The 26723-nt window shown below is 41.6% G+C and overlaps 4 protein-coding genes across 10 annotated transcripts; all 4 read right to left on the bottom strand.

Moving 5' to 3' along the window:
- Positions 1-76: 76 nt before the first annotated feature.
- Positions 77-11859, bottom strand: morc2 (MORC family CW-type zinc finger 2). 2 transcript variants are annotated; one of them, XM_040195280.2, is made up of 29 exons: positions 11703-11837; positions 11415-11561; positions 10695-10849; positions 10072-10125; positions 9929-9963; positions 9768-9836; positions 9544-9634; positions 9336-9444; positions 8846-9005; positions 8299-8410; positions 8071-8196; positions 7907-7986; positions 7735-7817; positions 7564-7649; positions 7235-7375; positions 6991-7145; positions 6581-6709; positions 6401-6506; positions 5158-5290; positions 4991-5074; positions 4219-4461; positions 3860-4096; positions 2729-2836; positions 2314-2371; positions 2064-2202; positions 1804-1971; positions 1596-1689; positions 1158-1346; positions 77-1042 (listed from the first exon to the last, which is right to left on the bottom strand). In XM_040195280.2, exons 3-29 carry the CDS (start codon positions 10760-10762, stop codon positions 974-976), a joined length of 3126 nt encoding a protein of 1041 aa, XP_040051214.2. In that variant the 5' UTR covers positions 10763-10849; positions 11415-11561; positions 11703-11837; the 3' UTR covers positions 77-973. The 2 variants fall into 2 exon arrangements, with proteins under 2 accessions (XP_040051214.2, XP_040051215.2); XM_040195281.2 differs by lacking the exon at positions 2729-2836 and having other exon boundaries at positions 11703-11859.
- Positions 11860-12047: 188 nt separating this feature from the next.
- Positions 12048-14499, bottom strand: LOC120830561 (transmembrane protein 248). 4 transcript variants are annotated; one of them, XR_013451980.1, is made up of 7 exons: positions 14354-14494; positions 13899-14087; positions 13543-13798; positions 13361-13460; positions 13082-13258; positions 12848-12994; positions 12048-12721 (listed from the first exon to the last, which is right to left on the bottom strand). XR_013451980.1 is itself a non-coding variant. In XM_040195284.2 (7 exons), the coding sequence occupies exons 2-7, from the start codon at positions 14055-14057 to the stop codon at positions 12701-12703; spliced, it is 825 nt and encodes a 274-aa protein (XP_040051218.2). In that variant the 5' UTR covers positions 14058-14087; positions 14354-14499; the 3' UTR covers positions 12048-12700. The 4 variants fall into 4 exon arrangements, 2 of the variants coding, with proteins under 2 accessions (XP_040051218.2, XP_040051219.2); XR_013451979.1 differs by having other exon boundaries at positions 12854-12994; XM_040195284.2 differs by having other exon boundaries at positions 13082-13223; positions 14354-14499.
- Positions 14500-14982: 483 nt separating this feature from the next.
- On the bottom strand, positions 14983-19015 carry plbd2 (phospholipase B domain containing 2). Its single transcript, XM_040196253.2, has 12 exons — positions 18761-19015; positions 18507-18600; positions 18263-18421; positions 18072-18172; positions 17746-17960; positions 17178-17272; positions 16891-17051; positions 16421-16516; positions 16255-16326; positions 16007-16159; positions 15770-15932; positions 14983-15624 (listed from the first exon to the last, which is right to left on the bottom strand). The coding sequence occupies exons 1-12, from the start codon at positions 18961-18963 to the stop codon at positions 15454-15456; spliced, it is 1683 nt and encodes a 560-aa protein (XP_040052187.2). The 5' UTR covers positions 18964-19015; the 3' UTR covers positions 14983-15453.
- Positions 19016-19564: 549 nt separating this feature from the next.
- Positions 19565-25908, bottom strand: rbm19 (RNA binding motif protein 19). 3 transcript variants are annotated; one of them, XM_040196169.2, is made up of 24 exons: positions 25724-25908; positions 25455-25637; positions 25258-25371; positions 24999-25040; positions 24598-24808; positions 24106-24362; positions 23957-24016; positions 23774-23852; positions 23580-23651; positions 23279-23488; positions 23065-23195; positions 22795-22922; positions 22580-22676; positions 22012-22122; positions 21681-21881; positions 21514-21583; positions 21251-21423; positions 21112-21172; positions 20847-20926; positions 20705-20760; positions 20414-20530; positions 20204-20309; positions 19991-20111; positions 19565-19893 (listed from the first exon to the last, which is right to left on the bottom strand). In XM_040196169.2, the coding sequence occupies exons 1-24, from the start codon at positions 25757-25759 to the stop codon at positions 19814-19816; spliced, it is 2796 nt and encodes a 931-aa protein (XP_040052103.2). In that variant the 5' UTR covers positions 25760-25908; the 3' UTR covers positions 19565-19813. The 3 variants fall into 3 exon arrangements, with proteins under 3 accessions (XP_040052103.2, XP_040052104.2, XP_077942843.1); XM_040196170.2 differs by having other exon boundaries at positions 21251-21420; XM_078086717.1 differs by having other exon boundaries at positions 21251-21420; positions 24999-25037; positions 25724-25876.
- Positions 25909-26723: the final 815 nt, after the last annotated feature.

The raw sequence follows: 26723 nt of genomic DNA, 5'->3' as shown, positions 1-26723 counted from the left end.
TAGTACTCACAACATTCAAGTTAAAAAGATAAAAGGAAATAGATATAAAATAATATAACGGGCAATGACTCCTTGAAAAGGTGTTGCTGAACCTGTTTTATTGGCCCAAGTAAAGATTTCTCAAAAATACAGAATCCTTTGCTCTAATCAGAACAACAGACCGAACGCATGCACCGTATAATAAAACATTTCCATGACATGTTAAAAATCTGTTGAAAAGGAATAACACAGGCACTGAATAATTATGAACACACAATATTTGCATTTGAATGTGATTTTTTTTCTTCCAAAAATAAACACAAACCAGTCCTATTTTAATTGCAGTAGGGAAATATGGGAATAATCATACTGATAAAACCCAGTAATAGTTCTCCTTTGTGGGGGGAGGGGGGGGGGGCATACCACCTAACCGTAAAATATGAACCTAGTTTCCTCGTCCGACCAGGATGGAGGAAGGTAATCGGCAACACTGATGTGTTGTTAGTGTATAAAAATAAAAGTTAATGTTTAGTTTAGTACAGGCTGCACTGCAGAGCACAACCCAGTCACCTGGCGTGTCCAATTTCCACCAGATGATGGACCAAAATAAAGGAACAAAGGTAGTATGCAGTTTTCCACCTCATTGGGCGACCATATAAAGGGACCTACACAAATGATTTAAAAGATCAATCAGGATAAGATGGTTTAAACATAGATTAACATATGAACGCAGGTGTATAAACAGAACTAATGAGATAACCCACCAACTAACCAACTATGTAGAAACACTAGAGAACCTGCCAATACCCAAAGAGTGCACGAGTGCTGATCAAACGCAGGAAAGATCTCAATCCAAGATCACACAGATGATATTCTGAATCAACATCCACCTCATAAAGAGGAGTCCTTTGGGAGCAGTCAACAAATAATAGCTGGAATGAATACTGCCAGTCTGTTTAATGTCCACGTACTCTTCTCTTTTTCTCTGCCTTCTTTAATCGCCCTTGGTAAGGAGGTCCTCTATGTATGCGTCGAGCTCGTCGTCTGTGTTTATGTCAATGTCCTGAAAAAGGAAAAGCAAACATTTCTTACTGCAAACTAAGATTACATTTGATAAGAAAGTTAAAAGTGTGTTGCCCTGTGTGGACAATCAAAAAGTACAGTTCAAGCAATCCTACCTCTTGTACTTTTTGTAGAAGTGCAACGATGTTTGTTCGTAGTTTCTGTAGTTTCTCGTCTGCCTCCTTCAGTTTGACCTCGTTGCTGTTGCTCTTCTCTTCCACAGCTTTGGCTCTGGCATCGGCTCTGCTCTGGTACGAGTTACACAACGACTGCAGACCCGATTCATACTGCTGGAAATACTCTTTCTAAAAAGGATGACAACATAATACACTGGTACTCAATAATCTGGACAAGCACAACACAATAGTCGATTAGATAACGGAAGTATCATTCTAATGGGTAGTTTTGCAGGATAAAAAAATAAAAAATTCCCGGAGGATACTGTTGTCTAGCGTTTTTTCTTTCAATATTTTGTCCAGAGGGTTTTTTGGTTGTTTGTCATCTTTATATTCTTTTTCTATTCGCTCTATTGAACCATATATCATTTATCTCACCAAAGGAAATGCCACCAACTCCTCAGCCGTCATGCTGTTAACATCGTCCTTTGGGATTCGAAAAGCAGGAGGGAAGAAGTAACGCAACATTGTCCTGGAAACACAAATTTCACCGTGAACACGCCGTAGTAATATGAAAACAATGTGCTCCGGCTGCCATGATTTACACAAGTGAATTAACAACACCAGATCCTTCAAATGAACTCACCTCAGCATGGTGACGAGACTGTCAGTGACCTCCCGACTGGTTCCTGGTTGGGTGGTGTCGGGCTCCATGGGTGCCGGCCCCTTCTCGCTCTCTTGTTGGGTGTCCGGTGTCTGAGAGATTGGAGATGGCGGCCGCATCAACCGGACGTCGTCACAGCCCTTGAACACCCTTCACAAAACACACAAGTAAAGGATATTAAGTATTTTAAAAAGGTCAACAAAATTTGCCCATAATGCAGCGACAGAGACGCGGTATCCTACCATCTGTCTTTAGGGGTGGATCGAGGCACGTAGTCAAACTTTACTTTCCAGCGAACACTCTGTTTATTCGTCTCAACGGCAATGACTTTGCCTGTGTACCACTCCTTGTTAACACGCACTTCAACCAGCAGACCCTTATCTGTGAAGAAAATACAAAAAACAAAAGAAAGGTAGAAATGATTATATTACATGTTTTGATTTCCAGTTGTATGTGTGACAGATGTTCCGGTAAAGCAGTCCATCATCTCACCTTTCTGAGTATTTTTAGTGTCGTTCTCTTCATCGTCCTGAGGGGACTTCCCAGACGTCTGTGAAAATACAATTAATTAGACGATTATTATTCACACGGCAGTGAGAGAAATACACTTACAGGAAAGAGTTTGAAAAAGAGGTTAAAGGAAAGGATTTGCATCTCTGTTAATAAAAGAAGTGAAAGACCCAAAGTGATCAGGGGCAGTGGGTGGAATTGTCATGCTTGATTGCAGCTGTTAAGAAAATGCGACAAGTTTAGTTTTGAAGAGAGGATTTTTGGAAGAAAGAATATAATCTGACAATATCCCCCGAAATGACAAGAGGTTCAATTGTCGTGACTGTTAGAGGTTGTGAGAGCAGATGCAGCCCAGCCTGGTTTGGGGGTAGTAGAGGGATGGAGATAGTCGCGCTACCTTTGCTTTAGCCCCATGCTGTTGCATGGAAATGGGTTTAGGGATAGCGGTTGGTGTAGTTGGTGTCTGCCGTATGGGAGTAGAAACCCTTTTCTCCTGGGTCTTAACCTGCAAGGTCAAGAGTAGAGGGGCTCTGATTGAAGCTACTCCGCCCAGCTGGAATGTCTTTCTTCTTTCCCTCAATATGTGAACCTGACACTAAGTTCAGTGTCACTATCTCACCGGCCATGCAAATACTGCAGGAATGTAATTAAGCTGGACTCGCTGACACTTTAGTTCAGGTTTCCTGAAGAGAAGATTCCAAATCTTCTTTCCTGAGTAGCTATTGGAGTTTTTGATTAGACCTTCCATCTGAAATGGATGAAGACTTCTATGGCGCTGTAAATAAACTTAACTGTTTAGTTAATTTTAGTTTCCTCTCATTTAACTTGTCCTCTTCATTTACTCACTTCCTGTAAGTGAGGTATTAATAAAAGGAGGCAACAAGCAGCAGAAAAGACACAGCAGCACACACAGATTGACTCACAAGATTCCGGTGAAACATTTCAATGGTTTATGCAGCATTTTTAATGCTGTCATTTTATTCTATACATATTCTTAGTGCAACTGACAACCATATTTTCTCATTGCAAATTTTAAATAGTGCGTAAAACTCGATCTGTGTAGATCCCCCCCATCACGGTTGGCACGCATGTAAACCGCAAATTAATCATAGTGTTAAATAAAGATTTACTGATTGTCATTATCCACCGATGTTCCGTAAGATATGTGATCATGACGTCGGCATTTATGCTGCACTCTGTTCCCCTGCCTCTAATAAAGTCACACTGAAAGCTACTTCGTGTTAAAACTGACAGAAGGAGAACGACGGTGCTGTTTATTTACATTATGTGGCGTTCAGGCTCGGTTCAGTAAGAAGTGAGTTTATGGATCATCAATGATGATACATATCGGCATATGAGTAACGGCGGCATAAATGTAATCAGGGATCTTTAAAAGTTGTATTGGCTCAATTTCTTCTTTTTTTTAGTTTTATAATCTGTAGCACGACTAACACATATCTGCGTTTTGATATTTTTAAGAATAAAAAAAATTGAGAAAAATCTCTGATGCCAACAAAAGTTTGTTTACCTCATCCAACTTGCCACGTTTGGCGGAGGAGGCCTTCTCTAAGACTTTCCCACGGTTACCAGATGCTGCGGCCAACTTGGATTTCTTTGTCTGTGGTTCTTCTTCACTCTCCTCTGCTTTCTCCTCCACCTCTTCTTCTTCTTCCTCCTCGTCCTCCTCCTCCTCCTCGCTGTCGTCCTGATCTATGATTCTCTTACGTTGTCCAGCCGGTTTGCCCAGTAATGCTTTGGCAAGTGTCTACACCGGGAGAAAGATATCACTGTTATCACACCAACTTGTTCATGCCGCCAACCAAATACTTTCGACAACATTGGTTCTTGGTAGTATGAGGGAAGTCTCTCCAGCGAGCTGTAACTTACCCGAGAGCCGCGGCCGGGTGCGGGCGTTTTGGCTGTAGCTTTGGCGACAGGCTTTGCTGCAGGTGGGGGAGGCTTTGCTGCACCTCTGGACCTGGATGGTTCAGCTTTGGCTGGTGGTGGCGGGGAGACAGGTGCTCGGGTGGGGCGCTGAGAAGCTGCACGAGAGGGAGGAGCGCTTTTTAGGTGGGCTGGGAGCGGAGGGGAGCGGGGCCGGGTGATGGACCTTTCAGAAGATCTCGTTGCCTGAACCAACGACGTGAGAAATACACAACAAACAGTGAGACAAGAATAAAACACAAGGTGACAGAGTTATTATGAAAACAACATAGTTGTCCAACAAGTACAGCATTACTTCATCAGTACTGAATAGTTTTGATGGCGCAATCAAAAGTTGGCCAACAGGTCACTGCTGATAGGGAACTCTTCTTTTTTTTTTTTAAGTGAAATTAGCCGATTCACTTCCACATCACTTCCTCTTGATGACAACATATTTTTAGGGTTGCCTTTTAACAAGTAAACATTTTTCCAAGGGGAAAAATACGAGTAAAAATTTTTGCAAAGTGCGGACAAAAATAGAGGCAAATTATTTGCTTTATATATTATATGTATATTTTTTTAATACATTTATTTCCCTGTTAATGCTCATATTTCCAGGCATATTAACAGGATCAACAATAAATAAGAGCTAAACAACAACTGAGAATAATCTGAAAGAAGTATTTACAGGAAATGACCCAGTATTATGGAGAATCATAGTATGGGGGAGTTTTACCTGAGATGAGCTCTCTGTTGGTTTCATGCTGACATCCAGTGGAAGCTTCTTCACATCTGCTACAGATTTGACGGTGCTTGTTTTCTGATGAGAAAACACAATTTATCATGTGATATGTGATTTAAACACCAGAGCGTGACAGAAAGAGAGAGCAGAGGACAAAGTACCTGCAAGGCTTCTAGTTTCCCCTGCTGCAGTTTGATTTTCTCTGCCAGTTCTTTCCGTTTGTCCTCAGCCGTCTGCTTGTCTTTCTTCAGAACACCACATGGCACATTTTGTTTCTGTTCAGCAGCCTCACACCTGCAAACAAAAAGTAGACACTATTTATTGTTAAGGGTTTCGGAAGCTCTCGAGGGAGGCCTCACTCCTGGTTCTCGTCCCGGCCGGAAACGAGGACACGAATGAGTCAATTCGTTTAAATTCAAAAATCAAAAAGTATTTAATGACTAAACAACATAATAGGGATTACAATTACAAAGTGAAATACTAAGCGAACAGTGGAATATTTCGCGAAATAGAGAATTCTCTGAGCAAGTCTAAAGTGACTTATCAACGCGGCTGCAGGAGAAGATCTAACAGTCTTTCCCCCGCCATGGTCCTTTGAAAACTCTTGAGGTGTGTCTTCTTTGGTGCATTTGAATGTCATTGGCCTCTTCTCCAAAGGGTCACCTCCTCCATTGTCCCTTCCACGTCGAGGTGTGAAGCTGCAGCTGTAACCTGAAACCTCTCTGTCCTAGCTGTCCCTCACATTCCAATGCACTCAATGCAGATACAGTGGCTTTATGCCCCAATGAGTGAACCCAACAAAGCATACATCGTTTAAGTCTTCATCTTATAACTAGTACACTTTAATTACAACAACCCATCATTAATGATCCCCGTTCATCACCCTTCATCATAAGATCTAAGACAGTTCATGTGGTTCAATTCTCAAGACATTTGCCTCAGTCGGCTGCCTTACATGAAGTTGTTCATTTTATTACCTGACAGGAGAAAAAACTCCCAAAAAACCCTCTTTGGGGAAAAAATTGGAAGAAATCCATAAAGAACGGCAATTGGCATCCGTCCCCAGGTTTTAACATCACATTGTAACAGAATGTAAATGTGTAGTGTGTTTCTACGATTTAAAAGACTATAAACTGTGTTTGATTCACATTGTATTCACTTCATCGAACATGTTAATGTAATAAATAATCTAACATCACACAAACTACAATTCTATCACTAAACATCATTACACGTACTACAAATTCTATGACTAGACATTCACTTCTACTTAAAACCCCAACAATATACACACACACCACACTACTTTGGCACACAGTACATGCGTTACACAAATAATTGAACTAATCCTAAAGTGTGGAATCCAAATTTGAAGATAAATCCTATGACTGGAAATGTGCGTACCTGTCCTGGGAGCTGTCGGGGTTCATGAGACAAACCCAACTGTCTGGGTAGCGTTTGTCCACAGCATCCATCTGGAATGGCAGCGTTCTCCACTTTAAACATTTATCTGAAAATACATCAGGGAATGATAGTCAGTGCAAGTTAGTTTCTCGAGATACATAACGATAAACTGTAACTTACCACACTGAATGGTAAGTGGTATCTCCATTGCCCGGCGTCTCTTGTATCTCGGCTCTGATGACGGAGGTGCAGACCAGCTTGCAGACAGATATCCAAACTCATCCCAGAACTTCACTATGCCTTTCTGAGCTGAAACGCACACACAGCAGTAAAGGCATTAATTAAGCCATTAGCCATTTATTTAGCACGTAGCTCCTTTTTCCTTTCTTTAGCTCTGCGAGTGTGTGCGCACCGTAGGGACATTGGGAGGGAAGTGGGAACGCAGGCAGGCCGAGGGTTCGACTTTCAACCAATCATTCAACCATTTTTAAAATAAATTTCTGACTTCACTTTTTCTCAGAAAATCTTTTTGCGTAAGTGGAACAACGTGTTGGCGACAAGCGGAAATCCAACAAATAAGAGGAACTCACCAATGTTAGAGTCCTTCCAGTACTGGGCTAAATGTTCCCCCATGGATCTCAGTAAATGTCGATACTCCTTAGCATCGGCAAAGTCCTGTTTGTTGTGAGTTGGCTCTACAATTAAATATGGAACGTCCACTACTCCAACCACCCCTCCGCATGCCCTGAAACACAAATCACACGTATGTGTAAAATATTGCTCTTAATCATCCAAACTTTGTCGCCTTCCAATCTCTGTGGTCACAGCACTCACATGCCTCCCTCCAGCTGGGGCCCGGTTTTCTCGTACATCTTGATGAGACGAGAACAGTTGTACACAAACATCCCATCCAGGTCCCTCTGTCCTATGTTCACTCCGAATATAAAATTCAACTCCTTTGGCTCCTTTAATGCTCTGAGGGACAAGAAAGTGTTGGAGACTGAAGCGATATATACAAATAACTGCAAAACAAAGTCATTTAAAGTGTTGGTTTCCTAGTTACGATTAGATTATTTCCATGGGGTTGAAACCCAAACTGTATTTAAACTATTTGAAAATCCATGAATATGAGAATTGAGGTTTTTTAATGTTGTCAATCATACTTCTGTTTGGCTTCAAGAACTCTTTTCTTCATGTCACAATCCCGCCGAAGCATCATGGCTGAATCTTGAACTTTTCTCAGAATCGCCTAGAGGAGGAGAAGTCAGAGGGAGACATCAGTTAAGACACCATGACAAAACCACATTCGCATTTCAAAAATGATTTCGTCATACCCGTGAATCTTTTGACAGGTCATCTCCTAATCTTGTCTCTAAAGCCATTTGCTTACTCTCCGCCTCTCTGGCTTTCTCCTCCGCTGAAAGAGACAAAGCGTACACAGATGAGCATGAGTCCCAACACAAAAGGAACACGTAAATGAAAACAGCCAGTTCCCCACTCACTCACCAATCTTAGCAAGATGATCTGCTTTCTTCACTTCCTGCTCAGCTCGGGTTTTGAAACGGGTTGATGTGTATTTATAAACCCTATAAGCAACAAGTATGCGGATGAAGATTTTGTCCCTGGACTACGCTAGTTACAGACACACTATAAGTGAGTAATCAAAATACCTTGGCTTATATAAACAGCAGGACAGCCTCTTGGTCCTCACTTTATGTCCCTGGATAAAAATCCTCATGCGTGGGTCGATGTACAAAACAGCCGCGTACGCCCTGAACGACCTCCTCTCTGGCTTCCTATAAACAGGGAAGGGGCGTGGCCATCAACAATCTATACAATCACTCATCAATACAATCAACAGCCTTGCGCATGTTCGGTGGTTTAATGGCGTCACTCACACTCCTTCAACGGGTGTCCCAGCCATCAGTATGTCCTGGTGATCCGTCTCCACATCCAGCTCCGGTTCTCTGCTGTCCATCAGCTTCAGATTATAGATGATCACAAGAGTGCCTTTAAATAAACACAACATGAAAGTAGGTAGTACAATCATTATCAATAATGCCATTTACTCATACTAAATAGTAACTAGAACGATTGACTCTTGGTTGCATGCACTTGCCAACCAGTCATGTCACAGTTTACATCCAAGTGTGTTGAAAATCCCTATCATCTTATTCTATAAGGATTTATGGTAAAATTGTAATGATCTGCATGTGAATCCTTGATTTATGGCTGATAACGTGTTTTGTGAGGTTACAGTGACCGTCAACCACCAAGTTCTAATCTCAAGGCGTTCCGAAGATATAATGTTCACGTGAATGCTAAGGATTGATGGACGAACAACACAAAAACATGATTGATGTGTAGGATTTGAGGTGGCTATGAACTTTTGTTGCCATTGCAAAATGAATCTCTTCACATGATGACAAACATTCATATGCTTACCACTGCTACTCTCTATTTTATTGAACTGCTCCATCAGCTGCTCTCGGTTTTTAAAAGGAGAGTATTTGTAGATCAGCTCCGTCTCTATGGCGTACTTCTCCGGGTCAGAGGTCAGTGGCTCCTTGGTTTTCAGATCCCAGGAGGGAAGGGGCACTATCACCTGAGGAAAGATGATCAAAATCCTTAAGTAAAACAGTTTGAGTTCTTTGACAAGTGAAACACAATAAGGAGTAAAAAAAGAAACGTAGCTGCAGCTGAATGCAGTGCCTCTCTAGCCGGCCTTTGCATTGTTATACACACACAACATTCATTATACATTTCTATTAACTATTAAAATAAACTGGTCTGAAAAAGGCAGATGTCAAACTGCATTGCTTACTTCCCCTGTTGCACGTCCACACTGTCTATAAGGCACAATCACTATTCTTGTTCCTTCCACACAATCTTAATGAGCTCTACTTAAAAGGTCTATTCAGCAGATGATTCTGACCTCGTCCAATCCCTCCTCTTCGTGGAAAGTCCTCGACATGAAAAGGCAAGTGAGCGTGTTCTCCTTTTTTGTGAACAGGATGAAGTCTTTACCAATACGCATAGAGCCGCTGTGAAACAAACACATTTCTGATGATGAGAAATTATTCAAAACATTAGTGTACCAAATGTACAATATCATCAAACCAAAAAATTGGTGAGGGTCTTACGATTTCAGTCCGTTTCCATACTGGCCAATCTGAGTGGACTCGGGGGACCGTTTGTTTGATTTTCCAAACTGAATCACATGTGTTGCCTCATCTAGTAAAAGACAAGTGGTCATCATAGTGTTTTACACACAATACATCGGAGACTCAGCAATGAGCCTTAAACAAAGCCCCTTTAAAATTGGGGACCAAAAAATGTAGAATAAGTAATTTAATAAAGAACTTACCAGGGTTCATTCCAATACCATCGTCCAGAAAACAGAGCATGTAGCCGCCCCGCATCTCTTGCCTTTTTTCTGTCAGCAAAGCATAGAGGGGTAAAAGAATGTTAGGAGAAATGAATGAATGCTACATTGGGTGAAATCTGATGAGTCATTTGGAGGCCTACCTGTGTAGATGTCTATTCGTGTGGCATTGGCGTCTCTGTGAAATAAATAAAATAACTGTGAGATGATGAGAAAGACATCAGGATAAGGACAAAAATCCTAGCCTCCACAATGTATCATCAATTATACAAATCATTATTAGCACCTTGAGTTGTCAACAAGCTCCGCCAAGGCTCCAAACAGGAACTCGTGGGTTGTCCTGAAAGAAGATGTTTCATGAAGTAACAACGGGTCAACAGGTCAGGGAAAGGGCATTCATGGGAGATACTCATTGCCAGCGAAGGATCATCATAATTATATTCTGTGTGGGATTGATAGTCTGTTATACAACTTGTATTTCCTCATGTCTATTGAGAGCTATGGGTCAATGCCAGCAGAACAGTATATTGTCAGTTCCAATGAATTATCCCATTCACTATAAAAGCATTCATTCACACATTTAGCTATAAAGCAAGGAATTGTTTTTTGGGGGGTCAGATTAGTGTCAATATTATTGAATGCTTACAGAAAGATTTAGAAATGTATAACATGATTTTAAAATGTTTCCCTCCACAATACCATTTCATGTCAGAAAATTGCCACTCACACAACCACATACACAATTCCATCAAATGTAAAAGTACCAATATATCAGAGATGTATAGTAGCGAATGCTCCTTGACATGAACTAATATTGGAGGCTTTTAAATATACCGGACAGAGCTGGATCAGATTGTGTGTAGTACCAAGTTCATAAGCTCACTTTAAATACCTCAAGCCTGTACTTACGAATTTGTATGCAAGTACTCGAAGGTAAGCTGAGCCCTGCTCAGGTTACTGTAGTTGGAGTAGGCCATGGCCACACCAGAGTATTTACAGTGTTGTTCCTGGTCTTATGACGGTCTTCTTCCTTTCCAAACAAGCGCTAGTCGAGCATTTTCATCCTGAGAAGCAAAAGAAAACAGATCTTGCCTGTTCAACGTTACCTAGCATGTCTCGAACTACATTAATTGATATCATACACATGATCTGACAGCAGTGGATGTGGACGATTTGTTTACATCAGGTTAACACCCACGCCTTCATAAGTATGCCCCAGTGGGAAGGGTCACACGTGGGAGGCCTGATTTGGAACAACACAATTAACAGTCTTAGCTATGAAAACATTCACGTTTATGTATTCTCACCGGAGGCAGTTATTGGTCAACGACTAGTCGTGTTTGTTATATGATTTAAACCTTTCAGATGTTATGAAGAAACAGGTACTAACGTTTTATGTTAGGCTAACAAACGTTACGTTAGCTAGCGGCCATTTACGTCTTCTGAAGTGTTTATTAGCTAACGGCAGCTAGCTAGCTAGCTTCCCACAGTGGGTACATGTAACCTATCTGACGTCCGCCCTATCAAGTCATATTCTCCGACAGGAGAGATCGTTTAACGTGCCGGCGACTCGCCGGTGACTTCGCGCTAATGTAGTTATCGGTCCAGGGAATAGAAAAGAATACACACTTTGAATCGTTACGTCCTTTCCCTTAAAATAAAACAATCCGCCAGGCCTCGAAGAATCCAACCACTTCGACGCTGCCTACTTGGTTTCCCTCTGGTCGGCAGAAATCCCGCCTCTGTTTTTCGATAATCGACCAATAGGAAAGGATCCTGTAGGGATTTGTCACGGTGATTGGAGGAAAGACCTCGCTACGTAAACAGATGAACATAGCGGTACATATAAACCGACGGTGCCTTATCTAGTCATTGCTAACTTGTACATGTATTTGCACACATAAACCACCGACTTACGGGAGAAATTGTTAGTTTCAATCGATACAACTGGACAATACAAATTTTGCAGTGGGAGTCCGTTTCGAGAGTTTGTTACTCATGGGTTGTCAGTTTCACAAAGAGAGGTAACTGAAGCTCAGGGTCAGTCGCCATGGTAACTGAGCCTGTGAACCGAACCTGGTCTGGAGCAGGTTTTCTTCTATAAACCTCAGGTTTCTTTCAGTCTCCTCCCTCTGACAGCAGCTCAGCCAATCACACAGCGCGCGTTCATTTCCTCATTCATTCTGTATCAGGCGTAAGATTAATCACACCAAAAGTGTATAATGACCAGTAGTGTGTGTGCATCGATCAAGCTTAAAAGGGTTACATTAATAATTTACATTTATTTGGCAGAAAAAAACAAATGAAACAGGTGTTGGGTGTGTAGACACTTGATGTGACATTCCTTAATTTACACGTTTGATTCACAACATGGTAAATATTATTTTACCATTCATGTTTCACTCACGCAAAAACTAGGAAAATGATGTTTGAAAACAAGATACCGTCTTGACCAGCTATTTGTTCTTACATGCCAGACATATCATCAAGTCCTGATCATCAGTCACTGATATGCCAGTTCATAATATAACAGTAATTTACATGCACAGACAAGTGTGCTATTAATTCTTTGTTATTAAACAAATAATACAAAAGCCTGTTGTGCTCATTGGCCACAAGTTATTCTGGCAAATGCCCCTCTCATTAAGTATAGCACTTTGCGGGAGACATGTTACAAATGTTCAGAATTGAACATTTGTAACATGCAGAAGCTGACTCACTTTGCTGTATGCTACATAAATATGTAGTCTTCAAACCAAAACAGAGATAACCCTAATGGCATTAAGATGGTTCATTTCTCCAGCTTTAACAAGCTGCCTTCAGAGTTACAGAAGACGTTATGTTGAGTAGGGCTTATTCCCCATGATGTGCAAACTTGCTTCTCGTTTCTTAAGGACGCAGCTGACGAAAAATGTTTAGGGGTCAATCAAGGGCTCCTGCAAACAATACAAAACATTAAGGTTAAGTCAAAACAGTATTTGCAGAGACTTAAAAATCTAATTCAATAAATCTTGTTCAATAAAAATGCTTATTATTTACTATAGTCAAGATAAATAAATGACCTTTACATTTTGTGGTTCCATTCCAGTCGAGTGGTAGCGGCGGTTTAGTGAATGCGTGATACTAGCAGCGACACAGAGGATCAAGCAAACTCCTAGCAGACACACACTGACTCCCAACAGATGTCTCACTGCCACGCTCTGCTCCTCCTAAAGGGTGAAAGCAGACAGGATGACAAGCTGGGATCTCTATTAAGCACAGAGCACGTTCGGTTGTGCGCGTGTGACATTCTGTACCTGTGTTAACATCACTGCGAGTGTCGGGTCATTCGTTGAGTGTAGACTGTAGCAGGTTTGTGATGCTGCATGCGGGTGGTCGCCTGCTTCCGTGAGGATTGGCGAAATGTGTTTCTCAAACACAGGGCACTCTGGTGGTAGTCTTCATTTAACAGCATAGGCACGATCACACAAAAACTAATATTGATTGATGAATTGACAGAAGTTGTGTTGATTGGTGACTTTAATTATGGAATCTTAGAGACACACACACACTCTCTACAATTTTAACAAACTTACAGACTCATGGGCAGGAGGTGCGTTGGAGCAGTAATGGTGAGGCAGGTGCAGGTTTCATTTTCAGACAAAAACTCCAAAGTCACATTAACAATCTCATCGTCTGGGGAGAGAAATAATGAATCATGGATTATATAAACGGTTTACTTTACATAAGAACCAAACCAGTGCACCTCAATACCAACCTCCAAGGTGTAATTGCCTGGCTCTGAAGGTAGCGTGTAAACCAAGGTCTTTGAGAGAGACACTGTTTGAGTTTGTGTTTAGAGCCAGAGGCACCTTGACACGCAGGGTACCGAGAGACGGAGTCTCTGTCGAGTTAACCGTAGGGTCTCCATCACCCAGAGAAGGGGGGACCGGCGACACGAGCTCAGGTGAACTTACGTTGGCTTTCACACACAGCTGGAACTGGGACAATGAGGACAGTAGATGGTTCCAGTCCTAAAAAAATAGAAAGAAGACACACACATGCAGTCACATGTCTCCTTTGCAGACAATAACTTGTGGTCTCTGGAGGACTGACAACATTGTGTGTGCTTACCTCTGCTGTGTCAGGGTTAGGCAGCGTGTGTGTGTAGCTGTAGGCGCTGAGGCAGATGAAGGAGACAGCCACGGTCAACAGACACAGGAAGAACGTAACCCCCGGAGGATTGTGGGAGACGTAGTCTCTAAGGTTGGTCACCGGCTGCCAGAAACCCATTTTCAGACTTCACATCCAGCTTCCCCCGAGCTGCAGACACAAGTCATCCACTTCAGTTCCCACAACGTTCACAGCAGCTGCGGTCACGTTGCTACGAGCCGGTTTCGTGAACTTTGGTCAGTTGCTGGAACTCGGTCAATGCATTTATTCAACCTAACGCGTGATGATCTGAGGCGGTGAAAACGTCGAGAAAACAAACAGTTGATTTTGAAAGTGATCCGCCACACAACAACAAAGGGACTTATAACGTTATACTAGTAGGATGTTAACCAAGTAGCTACAGCGTAAATCCATACCTGGAATGTGAACTGTCTTCGTTAATCACGTCGCGACTCTTGGTAAACATCCGAGTTGGTCGACATTTTTAAATAGAACTACACGACAGGCACGTCCATTTACGACAGTGAACTACCATGACGACAAACATGACGCGGATCACGTCACACGCCCGCGCTGCTCTGTCGCCGAGCTGATATAAAACTCCACTTGATTTCCATTATTGACGTTGTCGGTGATCGAGATAATAGAAATTATTGTAGCAATTATATCAAGAATTTTTTATTTCATTGGTCTCATTTTGGAATTATATTTTTGACTTTTGGCCTCTTATTTCATGACTTTTTTCAAAACGTTTTTTGACTTAATATTTGATTATATCCCCCCCCCCCCCCCATTACATTTTTCCATCTAACCTATTTCCACCCTTTTTTACATCAGACATTTTTGGACCAAATATATTTTAGATTTGTATAGTATGTCATCGGTTACATCAAAACTCAAATTAAAAGAAATCTGTAATTGTTGAAACTAGTCAGATCTTGAATACGCTTGGGCTGTGACTATCCATCCACTCATCAGTTCAAGATGGCACCATCTTATTTAGCTACAGCAAATGTTTCGCTTGTTTTTAAACAATTCAACCTTGTTTTTTTATAGCCAACAATTTATTGAGAAAGATAGTGCAATGCATTATATGAGAAATATTACATACATTAACGAATGACAAAAACATTTGCCTACAGTTAAGGATTTCTTCAAAGAAGGTGTAGTCCCTTTGAAACATTTAACTTTATCAAAATAAGTCAGATAAAACAAATACATGAAGAAGTGGATTTTCATATTGCCTTATATCAACAATTTAATCATGCATGCTTTAGTTATTTAAATAGTTGCATTACTGTTAGATTGCCATACAACCTTAATATTTTTGCCACATTCCTTTGAATGAATAATCGATTATATGAGTGTCCCTGATCAAAGAAATCCTTCACAATCCTATACATTCAAAAAAGGGTTTTCACAATGATTCAAAGTATAATTTCCTTTTTTCCAAAACGTAATAGTTGGCATTATTTATACTGATCAAGTTGCTTGTATATATACACACACAGCATAATTAAGGATTCCAGGAGACTTTTACAGGCTTGAATGCCCAACTATCAGGGTGACCCATGTGCATCAGGTCACTGTACGGGGATGTACTCCACTGGAACGGCGGCACCTGGTCCCACGTTGGCCCGCTCACTGCCAGCATGGCGTAATCACGAAACATCTCAAAAGAGGTCAGCTGCACAGAAACGCACAAAACGCATCATATTTAGCGAACATCTCTTAACATGCTACAGTGGGATTCAAACACAGACGATTTAGGGGATCGTGCTGGATGGTAAAGGCAGAAAAATGGGTGATGCCAGGTGATTAAAAATCTAAACCTTCATGTCCGTTCCTCCATGTGACCTCTGCTGTAGGGCACCAAACGGATACGTGCCATTCGCTGGGTTCAGGTCTGAACGGGCAGAGATCGCATTCTCCCCATTTGCTGGTGGATTACAGCCGTCGCACTTCGACAGTGGGTCTTTCATGAAGTTATTATACCTGAGGAGAGAAACTGCATATTAAAACTAAGCATGTTCCGCGTCATGAACATATAGAAATCATTAAGTTTATACCTCATAAGGCGAACCATTGAGTCCATATCTGTGACAGCTTCCTGGTCTCTCCTGAATATCTGAGCCCGAGGATTGTTGTCCAAAGAGAACCAAGGGCCGTACCTCTCAACCAGCTCGTTGCAGCCACTGGCATTGAATATGTCTTTGTAATACCTACATATTAACAAAACACAAGTTTACACATTATATATTCTCACACACACAAACACTTAAAACAATACCATTAAAGTTTCAAAATGGATACTTACGGTACATTGTAGCTTGCCCAGTACCCTTTCTCCAGCAATTCCTGAGTTTTATCAGAGTAGACAACTAGTCCCCTGAAGTATACAAATATTATAAAAGCTTTTTTTGAAAGACAGGTTTAGGTTTCTAAACACAGAAAGAACCTTGTGCTTTGATTAAAAGACTCACGGAATTTGCTCCAATACGACAAAGAGCCCCTCTTTAATGTCAGTCCTTCCTGGAGTGAAGAGGTTATAGTCCACAATCATCCACTGGTTGTTATACCTACAAAGCACACAAAAAAACCCACACACCAACCTTTACCCAACTAGCGTATACAGATTTTTATTTAAATCAACTTAATGTGTATCCATGCAGTTCATAACTTAATTTCACAACAGACAGACTCCATTAGACGTCTTACCCAAATGATTTCTGAGTGGACCTAACAGACTTCTCATGCAGCTCCTGATTATAAACACACATTCTGCACTTCGTAATCTTAGGTTCACTCAAAACAACATCTTATCGGGTCATCAGTTGGAATTTTGAACACAGGATGAATAGCAAAAGACACCAAGGACTTGATTTCATCAGGACAAAATGTTGATACAGTTGGTTGAACAGAGCCGGTTTTTTTTTTCATGCGTAAAACTCACGTTCCACTGTTGTACTTGCTGAATATGTCGGCCCACTCATTGCCAGTAGTAGCCAGTCGATTGGCGACAATGTTTCTCAACCACTCCATGACGGTTCCTATGGGCTGAACAAACTTCCAGAGAGCGGGGTTATTGTTGCCGAGGGTCGTTTCCAAGGTAACCTGGAGGCAGGAGATAGTTTTGTTAATGTTTTATCTATCTTGCATTATTTAATGTGTAGCGAAATGATAAAAACCCTATGGAATATTGTAGTTTATGCTTAACAGTCATATGACAAGAGTTCTCACCAAGCCACTACTCAGAATATAAAAGTCATCTCCAGAGAAGAGCGATCCAGGATAAGAGGAGAACGCCTGAGTTCCTCCAGGAAGAAAAGTCTCTTCTGATTAAAAATAAAAATCAAGCACATATGGTTAGACAAATTTGAATTCACATTGTAAACAGCAACAACCCAACCAGTCCATAATTTGAGCTTCAAACATGGAAACATTAGGTTAGGACCCCCGGAAACCCTTTGAAGACCAACATTAAGACACATTATATGTCAATTGGTTATTTCCATAGAAAACCAAAAGTGAAATTTGTGCGAGTATCACCAGACTATGGAAGTCAAGACTTTGCCTTTGGACATGGCCGTGTTGCTTTTCACCCATTTCTAATAATTAAGCAACAATAATCCAAGCTAACCAGCTGCTGGCTTCGGATTCAAATGTATTGTTAAGAAGCAGAGGGTTATTGATCTTCTCAAACAAAGTTTATTTGCCAAATGTTTAACTAACCCATTAATGCAAGTGGTGAGGGACTATAGAGCAGGTGCAATGATTAACTGAAGACACAGGTGGATAAGTATACTACCTGAAGGAGAAACTCTATAGGCAAACATGTATTTCTTCATGATGCGCAGCATGGACTGGTAGTTGTTCCAGGTGTCATGTGACACCAACAGCTCCTTATTGTTTGGCAGCAGCTTAATGAGAGCAGAGCAGGAGCCAGATCCAAGAGGTCTAGTTTGGCTGGACTTGTTCAGAGTGGATTCCAAGTCCTCCAGGTCCCCGCCCATTTGAAAAAGCCTGGTTGGACACAGAAGAGGTAGACAACAAAGAAAAACAGGGTCAATGATCACAAGATCAGCACAAAAAACATGTGCAATTTACATGGACAAATAAAAATAACCCACTTACAGAAAACCTAATGGGTTGAAGGAGAACGGCCCTGATAGAAGCGAGAGCTGGTCATTGTAGCCGTCCTCCAGACCCTTCAGCTGCAGCAGCGTCAGATGCACCTGACGAGAAGAAAGTGGTTGTGAAACATCCTATTTCGAGGCATCTAACATCATCCTATGAATTAAAAACACACACTATTCATCCTGTACCTGGTACCAGTAGGGTGAACTGGACTGCTTCTGTATTTGCTCCTGAACCCACTGCAAATTGGTTGTGAGGAAATCCTTAAGGCGATCACAGTAACTAGATGCAGATGAGAAGGGCCCGCAGTAATTTAGAAGAGTGTTCATCCAGTGCTTATAGATGAGCTGAAACAAACCAACAACATTACATTAGGTTAAATGTCGGGTTAGTGAACAAAAAAACAAGAATGAAACTGGACTATACGCCAACCTGTGCTGTGACGGCAGCCTCCACTGCACCGGCTGCATAGGCCTGCATGCTGTCATTGTACCGACTGCTGGTCGTGATCTCCAAGAAAGACCAACTGAAAACGATAAATTGAATAAGAAATGATCTGTGTGCAGATTTGGAAGCTTTACTTTTTTCATACTGGCTGCACTAATAAAAAGGAGTAACTGTGCTGTGGGCGCAGATGTACAAACGATGCTTCAGAGGGAACAAACGATGCAACTTAGTGAACTTACCCTGATGTGTTAATGTCATCTGTAAAGTTAGACCAAGCCACGAAGCCTTCTCTGTATCCTTCAACAACAGACAGTTTTCCAGTTTGTTTGTCAATAACAGCGCTTCGTATTTCAGCTTGAACACACGCACACATAACAAACAAAGCGGACAAAACCGCTTTAAAATGTCGAAGAGTTACGGTCGTGTTTTGCCTGGACGCCATGTTGACGTGAACTGGTCACATGACACGGCGCGTGGTTAGACTCGTTATATACTCCGAAAGGCCCTTTCAAAATAAGAGTCCGACCATCGTGTCATATGCACAAATATGCACACACACACGTACACAAAGAAACATTTTTTTGTGGATGACAAATTGTTTTCACAATTTAATCATTCATTTGGGTAATCCTTTATTTTGTTTTATTATTGTATGATCACAACTGACAAATGTTTCAGACCAGCTGACATGGTGACATCATCAAGTCAGCTGCTGTTGCAGAAATGAACATTCTGTACTCCCAAGAACGCAGGTCTGTTATTCCCTGGCGTTCTAGGTATTGAGAAACATATACAAACCTTTCAATTGTGACAGTACTGCAACTGCTGACCTTTCAGAGTCCACGAGTCCAGACAAGGCGGCATATTGAGAAGCCGATGTTTGGATCTATTGTGTTTATTGGATGATAATCATCTGACTAAGTATATGTATTTTTTCCCCCATGACAAAATGTAGAATGCATGTGTATCGGTCCAGACTTTGACCTCACAATCATTATAAGAACTTCAAAAGAAAAACACACAACATACAACATGAGACATAATGCTTTTGAAGCATGAATACATTTTTTATAGAAAAATTAACAGTCCAAAGATATTTCTTTGAGGCATCATTCTATACAACCCATGAGAAATCATGTAAGTAAACCACAAATTGATACATTTGTTATAACCAGTTAAATCTGCACACGCCACTCAGGGTCTTATTTTGTTCACATTCCTATTCATACAGAAAAACAAAAGAGCGCTGGTCAGAGTTCAGGCTTTCAAAGAGATAATAGCTTTCAGGGACCTCAGTCTTCCTCTCCACCAGTTTCCATCGTCTCCTGAATTCCCTCCATAACTTCTGCCTGTCGCTGCTTTTTTCTGGCCACTGTCATGGAGGATAAATAGTGTAGAGGATTATAATAAATACAAAGCATAGTTATTTTTTTCCATTTTTATGTTGGTACAAAGGTTAGTTGAACTACCATGAAAATGTTCGGCTGTTTTCCGTCTCAATGTCTCCACGGTTTCCTCAGCCTCAGCCCACTCCAGCACGAGGCGTCTCCCATACAGATGAGTGCTGTGGCACAAAGCAGCAAATGCTTTCTATGGAGAGGACAGGGACATAGTATTCATGATCAGCACTAGAAGACAGTATATTTAAAAAATAAATGTATGGAAGCTCACAAAACACAAACCTTTGCGTCCTGTTTGGTGAGGAAGTCAATGAAGCCAAAGCCTCGATGGTTCCCTGAACCAGCTGCTTTCTTTGGAAGACGGACTGTCTTCAACTCCCCAAATGTGCTGAAGGGACGCACGGAACAAATCATATCATTGTTGAATGACCTCGATCCAAAAGTTCTCCACACACTGCAAATAATTAACAGTTTTGTGCATGTGACGCTTACCAGAAGAGTTCCCGAATTTCCCTGACAGTGGCTTGGAAGGGGACATTTCGCACAAGGATCTTGGATCCTGTCTGTTTCTTCTCGTCTTGCCTCTTCTTCCGTGACATGTCAGTAGTCCTGCACACAGGGGGAAACAACTGAGTGAGGAGTGACCGAGTAAAGGTTTACACGCCCCTTTCAAGTTAAAGTTTTACCCATTAATCGCTCAATATTTGAAGTATAACACAATGAAACACGGCGTGACATTCTCAAGCACATTTCCCACAAAAGCACTTTTGATGCACATCTTACCTCGTGGCTCGCTCAGAAATCTTCAGCTCTAGTTGGTGATCATCTACAGTAATGTGCTGTTGGAGGTTTGAGACAAAGAACACACTATAGTCAAAGGACCAGGTTGTAGAGGAAGGCCGTAGGAAGGAGTGTGGTATGGTACCTGTAGTTGCCTCAGGGCTTTCTGTGCTGCCTCTGCTGACTGATACTGGACAAAACCGTAACCCATGGACAACATCCTGCCTGGAAATCAAACCAACATTGTACAGTGGTTGTAAACTCTGATACAGAGATTTCAAAACATGTTTCACTACAGAGAGCTCCTACAAATCATATATATCTTTGGTACATCTATGTGTCAATATCCCCTTTTCTAAATCCTATTTTACGTTGCATTTAAGCATGAGAAAGATCCTAATGATTGGTACCTGTCTTATCTTTCTTCTTAGAAATGGTGCACGATGTGATCTTGCCACATTTGGAGAATGTCTGCAACACACAGAGAAAACAGTATTAAACAATTATTATATTACCAAACAATAGGGTTGAATGTATTAATTGACCCACCTCCTGTAGTTTCTCCTCTTTCGTGCTGAAATTAACATTTTTAATAAAAAGTGTTGAACCAGGAGCAGATTCTTCTTCTTCCTCCTCCTCCTCCTCCTCCTCGTCTTCTTCCGCTTTCTTCTTCTTCTTCTTCTCCTCCTGCTGCTCTTTGATTGCATCGTCCTTTTGTTCTACTTGATGACAAAAGGGCATTTTGTTCTTCGAATTTGTACATTTGTGTTGACAAAAAATACAAAATTGTGTGTGTGTTTAAGTGATTTTACCTGATACTGGTCTGGCTGCCAAAAACACCCCCACAGGAGCCCACTCTAAGTACAGTGGCATGTGCTGGAACTACAGTTTTCAGAGATACAGTAAGTACAGTAACATCTTTTAAAGTGCCAACAACATGTTGCAGGTGCAAGTCTTGCTGGTGTAAAGTGACACACACCTTGCTGTAGGCGAGCCGAGTGAAGGCCCGTTTCGCCTCAGTTGGCTCAAGGAACTCGATGATGGCGGTGAGGCCTGAGGGCGGCAGCAGCACTCGGCCCAGAGAGCCGTGAGGTGAGAAAAGCTCCTCCAACTCCGACGTAGTCACTCCAGCCGGGAGGTTTTTCACCAGGATCACAGTCGTACTCCTCGCGGCTGCCGCCTGTACAACCACGGCGAACAATACACAAAGGAAACAATCTCAACAAAGGCTTGAGCAAAGTGCTTTTTGGGCATGGTAAATGTTCATCGACAATATAGCAGCATGTAATGGGAGTTTGTATTCAGCATACCTGACTAAATGAATCCAGACTCACACCGTTGTCGAGTAGAAACTGACGAGTCTCTTGAACAATCTGGGTCTCACCGAGAGCCATCCGCACGGCAAGACTTCCCTTCGACTCCTGGAACAAAACAAAAAAAATGAATCCTGCTGCTCAGTTTGCCAAAAGATTGTTGCAGCTACATCAACATGGCAGAGTGAAAAAAGATGCATTTACATGGACACACAGCCCCTCCCTCCCTTTTGTTTGAATGGGAAGGCTACGTGGTGAAAGCCGCCCACAAAAAAGCAATTATCCTAAAAATAAAACATATCGCCATGACGAGTTACCAAAGCAGTGAAATTCTTTCTCTTAACTTGATGAATAACTTTGCAGTGTTTTGTCATAAATAAAACCATTGAAATCATGGTTTTTTTACTCAGACTAGACCTGGATAGTACTTCATCCTCTTACTAGAACCTCAAGCATTTAAGTTTCTCACGCATTGGTTTAATGCAGGAATGCTTTTCGTCTGACACGCACCAATCCTGCAGTTGAGGATAATTCATGTTGAAGAACAGGGTAAAGCATTACTCACATGGTCCAGCACTTGGCTTTTTGTGGTGTTGTATTTTTCAGCAATGGCATCCGCCACTGCACTTGTGCCAAGAAACAAGGCGTTCCAGTTGTGGGAGCTAGAAGGTAACATCAATTAAATTAATAAATGCAATTAGGGACAGATTTAATTGACTAGAAAGAACATTTTGAGAATCCCCAAAACACAAAAACAGTGACTACATAAACTGCAAATACCTGGAACTAGAAGCTTTGTTTTTAGCATCTTTTTGGCGTTTGTAAGTGGAAGAGCCAGGAGCATTAGCATCTGAAGACTCTGTCTTTTCTTTCTTCAGCGTTGATGGAAGCAGGTGCAGCATCCTGCCCTAAAAGCATGAGACAATTTATGTTTCCTATTGGCCTCGACTTCATTTGAAAATGAAGTGGTACTACTCTGGTAAACCCAGAGGCCATTACAGGTCCTGTGACGTACAGCTACATCTCAAACATCTGTTGGTGATTAAATACCTGAAATATATGTCCGTCCAGCTGAGCGATAGCGGTCACAGCATTCTCTGGTATCATGTACGTTATAAAAGCAAAACCTTTAGGTTTCTTGGTTAGATAGTCAATAGGGAAGAGCACCTCAGACAAAGGACCTGAAAAGATTGCAAAGTTGTTTTAGCCTCAGACAGAACGTCTGTGTGGATTTGTGCAAGTATGAAAATCGTTTTTTTTTTACCATGTTTAGCAAACAGCTCTTTGATCTCTTCCTCACTGCAGGTGTAAGGAAGGTTCCTGATGAAGATTCGACCGGACTCTGCAACATCTTCCTCTTCCTCATCCTCCTGAAGCTTCCTGGTGAAGTTCCTGTCAATTTCTTTGTCCTTCCTGTCTCTCTTGCCTTTACCCCCAGAGGCATCCACACGGAAGACCTCAATGTAACGCCCGCCTGACAATCACAGGAAGAAGGTATGTCGCAGTTATCACATACACCTCGGTGTCTACAATTATGCAGTAAATCGGACATGTTATTTTCTCACTAATGTAGTCTTTATTCTTCTTCAAAGCCTTTTCCACCTCTTCATCAGAGTGCAAGTCCACATACACATAACCTGAAACACACACACAGTAAACATAGAGGGCATCGATTTTAACCACCAGACATGTGTACAGGATTATATTTCCTTAAAAACATTATAATAAAAATGAATGAAAAATTCTTGCTATAACATACCTGTTCTATTTCCACTTTCGTTCTTACCAATCCTGATCGCTGCAGGCTTCAGCGGAGTCATGAACTCCAGGAGTTGTTGCTATTGATGTCACACATGAAAAAATGTTAGATGCAGCAAATGAAATACAAACTGTGCAATATCATCACTGCTCCTCTGAAACCAGGAAGCTCTTGTTCACCCACCTCTTTCACATTGAACGGGGCTCCTCTGAGCTTCACTGTAAATTGTGTCGTTGGCTCCATCTGCAACAAACAAGTGTGGGTGTAAACCAGAAAAAACATCCTGTGCTGTACTGAACAGTAGTGTTTAATTTCTGGATGTAAAGAATCACCTCTTCCTTGGTAGATTTCTTCGTTTTGCTCTGCCGCTTATCCTCAGAAGAAACGGAAGTTTTCGCCTTTGACGTGTTGTCTCGGTCCCCGCTCTCGTAGGCACTGTCTGTGTTCTGCGTGGGACCACAATCCTCGTTCTCGTCGTCATCGTCACGCTTCTCTTCACTCTCCTCCATCGTGTCGTCCGTCTGGGCCACCTTTGAGCGCAGGTACTCCATATCCGATAAGTCAGACTTCAGTGCTTCTTTAGTGGGACCTGAAAGAAACACTGCTATGTTTATCAGGTAATCATGCACCTCTTTGCTTCCTATTCATCCTATATATTTCTAAGCTTGTGATGTGACACATTTGTAACAGACATAAATGTAGTCACTGCTCTTCCATGACAGTCCACCTGCTTTATGAGGAGTACATTAAGAAGTCTTTAGAGGATCCAGGCTGGGACACAGCTTCTACAGTACTGCCACTAAAAAGCGACCACCGTCACCAACCTTCATCTTCGTCTTCCTCGTCCTCATCTTCTGATTGTTCTGAATCAAAGTTGAGGTAGTCATCTGAAGCTGGCTTCTTCTTGCCCGGAGCCTTTGCCTGTCCATCATTAGGACCGGCGCTTTGCTGCACAGTGTCATTCGTCCAGGTCGGGGCTTGGCTTCGATTCTGATGCACTGACAGAAACTCCTTGAATGCCTGGTCCTCTTCCAGCTGAGTGACAGGACAAATGGACACGCAATGATTAGAACAAACATCAACTAATAATGACATATATGTGTTGTAGGCACATTTTGCTTGGTATCAAAGTATTGTTGTTTGATAGGCAACACGAGCTTGGTTCCATCTCCTTCAAATCTTATATAGTTAACATTAAACAAATATAAATGCTGAATGTACTCACCTTTCCCAGTGTGCTCTCGCCTTCTTTTTTTTGAATATTCTTCTGAAAGAAGTAACAAAATAAGTCCCTTATAGAAGTGACAGCGCTGCAGAAGAGAACTACATTGTTCTCCAATAAAAGAACCGCATTATTCGGTTGCTACCGGGAGAATAATATAGGGACGATTATAGTTGGACATAGATGTGAAAGTAAAATTGTTAGTTAGAGTGTCAACGCGTTTCATGTAACTTCTCCTAGGTCATGTTGTGTCCGTAGGTACCTTTTTGTTGTCAGTAGCATCAGTAGCGGAGGGTTTGTCCGGGCGTGAGCTTTGGGTATGTTTGCTCCAGGTTTTTGCTTTGGTGGGGTCTCCAAAAGCCTTACACATCTCCACCTGGAATACACGACAACCGTGGGGTTCACATGTGAGGAAAACGACAACCTCCACAACGCGCATGCGCAGCTTTGCAGCCCTACCGTCACTCTCGACGTGTCCACGTAGCTCTTGTTGAAATGTTTTAGGGCTCGGTTCGCATCCTCCTCTGATTTAAACCCCACAAAGCCGAACTTGCGGAACTTGCCGTCCTTCGTAAACTTCAAAGTGCAGTCTGTCACGGTGCCAAAGTCCGCAAACATTGACTTGAACCTCTCCTCTTTCATCTGCACGCGAGATACAAAGCACCGTTACATCTTCATTTCGGCCGAAACAAAACAAAATGTCTGTTCACGTCGGGCGGGTTACTTACCCCGTTAGGGAGATTTTTAATGATGAGTCTCGACATAGTTATAGTAGATGTAAATCCACAAATACAGCGTAAACCTTTCTTAAAATATATGTCAACAAACCAGCGTGGAAGCTTCTACATCGCCATGTTGTGGGAGGAGCTTACTTCTTCTTCGCTTTCTTTGTATCACCGTATTTTGACATCTACTGGTCCGGAGGACTAGAATGCCGCGTCTGCGGTTAACTTCTTACTGCTGAAATTAATTAATTAATGACGTTGCACTCTTCTTCAGCAACGATGAATGTAAAAGTACAGGCACAAAAATAACGTTACATCATAACAATTTCTACTTTTACGCCACTTAAGTTATAATTAAAACACGTTTTCCCTTTTTGATTAACGTAATGTATTTGGTAGCATGTTGCTTTACATATTAAGATTTTCCATATGACCATCTTATGAAATATGATGTATTATTACTTATTATCCAAGGCATAAAAAGCCTTATTGTAAGACCTACGTGTATCATAAGGTGTCTGTAGACTCTGCGGAAAACGTCAAACTGGAAATTGACTGTTCATAAAAAGTTATTACTGACTGTACCTATAGATTAAATTTATGTGTGGACCAGAGAGTTTGAGTGTTTTTTTTCTTAATTTTATTGCAAATATAAGCATATGCACCACTTAAGTCCAATATCATCTGAAGTGATAAGCAGCTTAAGACACGCCCCGCATTATTACTTTATCACAAGGACCTCTTGTTTAAGGGCCCTTGTGTGAAAACCAAATTCTTATAATTGTTGTTTATGTTGTGTAGAGTGTGTCACCTGGGGACAAATATTGCAGTGTGGTGTTTCTGAAGCTAAGATAAGTATAATTACGAAAAGGTAGCCGAGAATACTGCACGTTTAATGGGCCACTAAGGCCTGACTACCGCTGTTTCACATTTCAGATGTACAACACAACATTTTTATATTCTGTTCATTTTGATCATCAGAAAGCGTACGTTTCTTCAAGTA

Source organism: Gasterosteus aculeatus, chromosome 13 (assembly GCF_964276395.1).
Source record: "Gasterosteus aculeatus chromosome 13, fGasAcu3.hap1.1, whole genome shotgun sequence".
Lineage (NCBI taxonomy): Eukaryota > Metazoa > Chordata > Actinopteri > Perciformes > Gasterosteidae > Gasterosteus > Gasterosteus aculeatus.
The sequence above is the reverse complement of the archived record's forward strand: the minus strand, read 5'-3'. Positions and strand labels throughout refer to the sequence as shown.